Source organism: Peromyscus maniculatus, chromosome 4 (assembly GCF_049852395.1).
Source record: "Peromyscus maniculatus bairdii isolate BWxNUB_F1_BW_parent chromosome 4, HU_Pman_BW_mat_3.1, whole genome shotgun sequence".
Taxonomy (NCBI): Eukaryota; Metazoa; Chordata; class Mammalia; order Rodentia; family Cricetidae; genus Peromyscus; species Peromyscus maniculatus.
This window is the reverse complement of record NC_134855.1, coordinates 96,540,643-96,546,247: the sequence shown is the minus strand read 5'-3', so window position 1 is coordinate 96,546,247 and position 5,605 is coordinate 96,540,643. Positions and strand designations below refer to the sequence as shown.

The window sequence follows — 5,605 nt, the reverse complement described above, 5'->3', positions numbered from 1 at the left end:
AGGTCCTCGAGGCTCGCAGGACTCACTGACAGCCCCTTTTGTAATTCTCAGGTCTCCCCTTGTTCACACAGCAATGCCTTCTTTTTGTTTGAAAATACTGGGTTGGGGTGGGAGCTCCTGGGTTAATAGGTATTTCTAGCTGGCATGACGGTAGGCACCTATAGTTCTGGCTACTCCAGAGGCTGAGGCATGAGGACTGTATGTGTAAGTCCAGCCTAGGTATAGTAAGACCTGCCCCCACCAACTCAAAATAATATATAATAGGGCCACCTTACCTTATAAAAAGAGAATTGGCCGGGTGTGGTGGTTCATGCCTTTAATTCTAACACTGGAAGTCATGAGGCAGGTGGATCTCTGAGTTGGAGGCCAGCCTGATCTACACATCAAGTTCTAGAACAGCCAAGAGACGGAACTTTATCTCAAAAAACCAAAAAACTAAAAACCAAAACTAAACCAAAATTAAAAAAAAAAAAACCCAAAACCAAAACCAAACCAAAAGTAAAAACAAACACCAAAACCAAAAAAAGAAAAAGAAAAAAAAAAAAATTGACATGTCCCTGCCTAACCTAAGATAATGCGGAGTCCTTGCCTCCTGTTCATTCCCTTCTTTTTCTTTGATTTACTTTCCCTTAATCATGTGTATATGTGTGTGTGTGTGTGTGTGTGTGTGTGTGTGTGTGTGTGTGTGTGCCGTGTGTGTGTACGGGTACCCACAGAGGTCAGAGCCAGAGTTACAGGCAGCTGGGAGCCACCAGAGGTGGGTGCTGGGAATTGAACGTCCTTCTAGACTTAACCTCTGTGCCACCTCTCCAGGCCTCACGCCAGTCACGTGTTCTTCGTATCTGATGGCACACCATAGAGCTCTGGCTGGTCTGGAACTCCCTATACCAAGCTGACCCCAAACTCACAGAGACCATCTGCCTCTGCCCTCGGGGTTCTTGGATTAAAACGTGTGTACATTCCCCTCTCCCAGCTGATGTCATTTTGACAGGCCTTACCTTTTAAATGGCATCTTAGAAACTGAGTCTGTGAGCCTATTAGAAGTCCCAAAAGGCTCCATGGTGTGACAGGGGCCACTGGACCTGTTTAAGCAGGTTTGGTTAAGTCTTACTGTTTCCATCAGCAAGCTTCCTCTTTTGATCTAGGGATGCAAGCATCTAGGGGTCCCCCAGCACCCATGGGAGCTGAGGGCAATCACAGAAACACTCATTTTGTATACAAAACAGATTTATTAAAAATCAGCCCTTACAAAGATTCTATCAAAATATACACATTTAACTGGGCATGGTGGTGCATGCCTTTAATTCCAGCACTCAGGAGGCAGAGGCAAGCAGATCTCTGGGTTTGAGGCCAGCCTGGTCTACAGAGTGAGTTCCAGGACAGCCAGGGCTACACAAAAAAACCCTGTCTCAAAAAACTAAAACAAAAACCATATATATATTTATACACATTTTAAATAAATGCGTTAGACAAGTAACAGCCAGATACACCGGCCACAGACACAATCGAAAAGGCTTTGTAGGGAAGGGAAGCTGACTGGAGATACTTCAAGAGCCCTAGGAAAGAGGTCAGGCACAGGGGTCTTTGGATGCTTGAGGGGCCGGGTCTTAGAGCTGTGAGGTAAGGGCCCTACTTCAGTTTTTCTTTCCTTGGAAAAATGGAAATGTGTGGGAAAGTGTAGGAAATTTAAAGGCTGGAGTAGAAAGGCTCAAAATTCATTTCTAAGGCACCACAGCTCACTCCAGTCCTGAGGTTCATGGGGTGGGTAAATGGGGGTCAGAGTCATTGGTCCTAGGCACAGTCATATACTTGGCTGGTGCCACCTTTGTTTGGGATTTGGCCACAGGTTAAGTAGTTAAAATGGACCAGGTGGACTGCACAAACCCAGCAGCCAGGGGCCTGGAGTCAGTCTTTAGATCAAACATATGGCTTTAGTAACACACTGGTGTCTGGCCCCGCCAGATAAGGATGCGGCAAGCCCTAAGAGAGTCCACCAGGGAGAGCAGCAGGCCTCCTGTCTAGATCTACCCTCTGAACCCCTGTGGGCACTCACTGTGGACAAGGGCAGCCTGAGGACGGTCCCAGCCACTGAGATATGGAGTCATCTAGAGAAACTAGCAAGCCCCAGAGCCCTGCGTTTCTCTAAAAGGCACTTCAAAGCTGGCGTCATTAAAACCAGACTCCAAAAGCTGCTGGCCCGCTGTCACTGGTGACAGGCTTCCCTGGTGACATTGGGCAGTGGGTAGGCAAAGAGAGAGAAGTCCAGGATATACTTAGGCAGCACATCTTGAAGCAGGCCTCGTGGGGCATTGCACAGGTGGTAATGCAGACTTTCCGGGCTGGCCGGCCGGTACCAGGCCTGGCGGGCTGGGAAGCGGACATGGGGTGGGGCCCGCACCCACTCCAGCACCTGGTTGGCATCGGCCTCCAGCCTCTCATAGGAACCCACAAAGTCGTAGTGCACAGCACATGGTTGGCAAAGGTGGTACACGGGCATCCAGTGCTCGTTCATGTGCTCAGGATCCTCATCCACCAGGTATCTCAGGAACTCTGGGAAGGTGACATCGTCCCCCGCAGGACTGGGGCCAGCTCCAGCCCTGTAGCGCCTGACAATCTCAGCTCCGTAGCGCTGCTGGTACTCCCGGATCTCCCCAAACTTGTTGCGGTAAGCAGACAGGAGGCGTTCCAAGGGGTCCCGCACAAATAGGAACTTGAAGTAATGCTGCAGACGGTAGCGAATCTCCTCCGGCCGCAGGTCTGCCAGAAACACCAGGTCACTGCGGTGGTCCATCTTGAGGCGGACATCCACGTTGTCCAGGACACCCGCCAGCACCTTCAGCACGCGCTTCCAGTTAGAGCAGGCCACTTTGGGGACGTAGCAGTAGAGGAAGCGGTAGCGGTCACTTACGAGGATGTGGCGCAGCAGGGTGCGCCGCTGTCCCACCGGCAAGTCCCAGGGGTCCCGGGGCATGCCCGGTTGTCCGCACACCGCCCTCATGGTCCGGTTTCGGACGTCCTCCCGCACTTGTAAGTCCGAGTCCCCAGCATCCAAGGATAGGCCTCCAGGCTTGGGAGCTGTCCCACGCCAGGCCGCGCCTTTGTGGCTGGGAGGGTGCAGGGGAAGGGGTTTCATCTCCGATAGGATGCCCCGCTCGATCATGAGCAGTAGCCCGCTGGAGGCCACGATCACTGCAAACATCAGCATGGACGGCAGCAACAGGGGTGGTCCCCCGAGCCCAGCACGGGCCCTACTCAATGGGGCCCGCCTAGGCGTGCGGCCCAGGGGCTCGGCGCCTTTTGGGGCCGCCAGTGGGGTTAGAGGGCGAGGGAACATGGTGATCCCGGCAGACCTCGCCGATCTCGGGGCTGCTGAAGAGGCGACAGCAGCTGGGGCTGGAGATCTCGGGAGGGGAGGGTTAGTGGGTGGCCAGCTCCCCGGTGCAGCGAGGGACCAGGGCCGGATGTCCCGCCCGGCCGCTCTCCACCCCGCCCCCCGCCCCGCCGCGATACAGGCTCGAGGGCGGGCCCACGTTGGGGGGGCGGGGAGAGGGGCGGGTGCCCAAGTCGAAAGAGCTGTCTGGGGAGGCGGAAGGCAGACCCTTGCCCAGGAGAGGACGCTTGAGCCAGGGCCATCCCAGACCACCGGGCCTGGGGACAAAAGCTCAATGAGACCTGGAAAGCGGAAAAGAGCTGGGCTGAGGTCCCGCGTCTCGCAACACGTGCCCTCTGGGAGCTGAACATGAGACTTGCACCCACCGTCCTGCCTTAAACTGCCCTGGCAGAGCCGTCCCTCCAGCGACGATCTGAAGGCAGGGCGACCCATCACTGCGGGTCCAGACATAAAGATCTATCCTGACTGGAAGCACGGTCCCTAGCCGCCCTTACCTCCCCGAGTCCAGGATAGGGCTACTCTGTCAAGCCCCGGCTAATGTCTCCATGGTGACATGTTGGTTTACTAATTCCTGGGGACCACAAGGCTTATCCACCGAGCAATGCTGATCTATGTCTGTAAATGGAATATCCCCTCCCAAGTCTGAAGCAGTAGGTTAACTGGGACATTCTGGGCAGGGGCTAAGGATAAGTACCCCGAGACCCCGTGTGGCCAATCTACACTTCAGGATAACCTGCAAGCAGACAGAAAAGGGCCTCGTTTGGAGCTAAGATGTGGCACCAGGGTGGCCATGTGGGATACAGTCAGATCTGGGAGTGCTTTGAAAGGCAGTATTCAACCAGTCCCTGCCTGAATAGAGAACATAGCTAAACACTCAAGTTTGACTCTACATGTGGGGCTCCAGGGAGGTTGTGAAACAGAGACAACAGATTGGGGGCGTCAAAGAAGGTGCTCAAAGTTTTGAATTATTTCCTTTAGTCGGCAGTCACTTGACAGGTAGATTCTGGGGGTAGCTGCGACAAGGTTTTTTTTTTTTTTTGTGGGGGGGGGGTTGTTATAGATTATTTTAAGGGTTTTGCCGAGGAGTCAAGGCTGACCTCTGGATCTTCCTGCCTCAGACTCCCTACTGCTGAGATTACAGGCATGTTCCACCATGTCTATCTCTGCTGATCTTACCCTAAAACAATTTCCAGTCCCGATAGAGCCCAACACTAGATGGAGGAGGAAATGTTAACCTCAGGACAGGTTACATACCCAGAGGGTGAGGGAAGGACCAGGAAGGACTACCCACTAACGGTGAGAAGATGAAGCTTGTTCACCAAAGGACGGCTTCTGAAGTGTAAAATTAAGTGTGTGTGTGTGTGTGTGTGTGTGTGTGTGTGTGTGTTCAAGAATAGCTATTTCAAACCCAGCCACACAGAGAACACAGGGTAAGGGTCAGAACTGGGAGGTCCAGTGGCCTTCCGACTCCCTGGAGCTGGCTCCCTACAGCCCAGCTGAATGCTGAGGTACCTTCTCAGGCCACTTCTGACCCTTTACCACACTGTGGTTGGCTTCCAGTCATATATACGTACATACAGATTTCTGGGGATGGAATTATTTGGTACCACATCTGTCTGCAAAATACCACCTCTTAAGACTCCTGTGGGCAGCACACTGATGGCTGCCCCTATCACAAACGACCCCCCCAGAGGGCACTGGGGATGGCAGCTTAAGCTCTGCTTCTCCCCACCACTTCCAACGTGGATTTGGACGGGGCTGGCAGGTGGGGCCAGGACCCACAGCCACTCACCGGCCATAAACCCTCAGACCCAACATGTGCTCCTGCTGCTTCCTTACCACACAAGGAATGCCAGCTGCAGGACTCGGAAGCCAGAAGTTTCTAGGCAGACCCCAAGGTTATGGTAATGCTATCTTCAAGATTAACTTAAGGCCCACTCAGGTCAGCGACCAGGCCAGGGCTGGCAACCCAAGAATCCCACAAACCCAGCAGCTGCGGCTACCTGGACGTTAACTTCAAGCTCCCATTTCCCGTCTTATCCACTCTTTTCTTCTAGCTTTGCACCCTCACTAGCCTCAGGGGCATTGTGCTGCCAGGGGTACCTACCTAGGACCTGAAACAGGAATGGCGAGCCCCTTCGTATTTACACACCCCAAACAAAAGCAACTCTCTCAAACAAACACCCAAAAAACGACAAGACACACAGGAAATGA

The 5,605-nt window shown here is 53.3% G+C and overlaps 1 protein-coding gene across 1 annotated transcript; it reads right to left on the bottom strand.

Moving 5' to 3' along the window:
• Positions 1 to 1,209: 1,209 nt before the first annotated feature.
• On the bottom strand, positions 1,210 to 3,496 carry Chst14 (carbohydrate sulfotransferase 14). Its single transcript, XM_006979215.4, has one exon. It carries the CDS (start codon positions 3,332 to 3,334, stop codon positions 2,204 to 2,206), a length of 1,131 nt encoding a protein of 376 aa, XP_006979277.2. The 5' UTR covers positions 3,335 to 3,496; the 3' UTR covers positions 1,210 to 2,203.
• Positions 3,497 to 5,605: the final 2,109 nt, after the last annotated feature.

Excerpts from the sequence above, each read along its gene's own strand:
- Chst14 (XM_006979215.4), bottom strand. The coding sequence starts at position 3,334 with ATGTTCCCTCGCCCTCTAACCCCACTGGCGGCCCCAAAAGGCGCCGAG.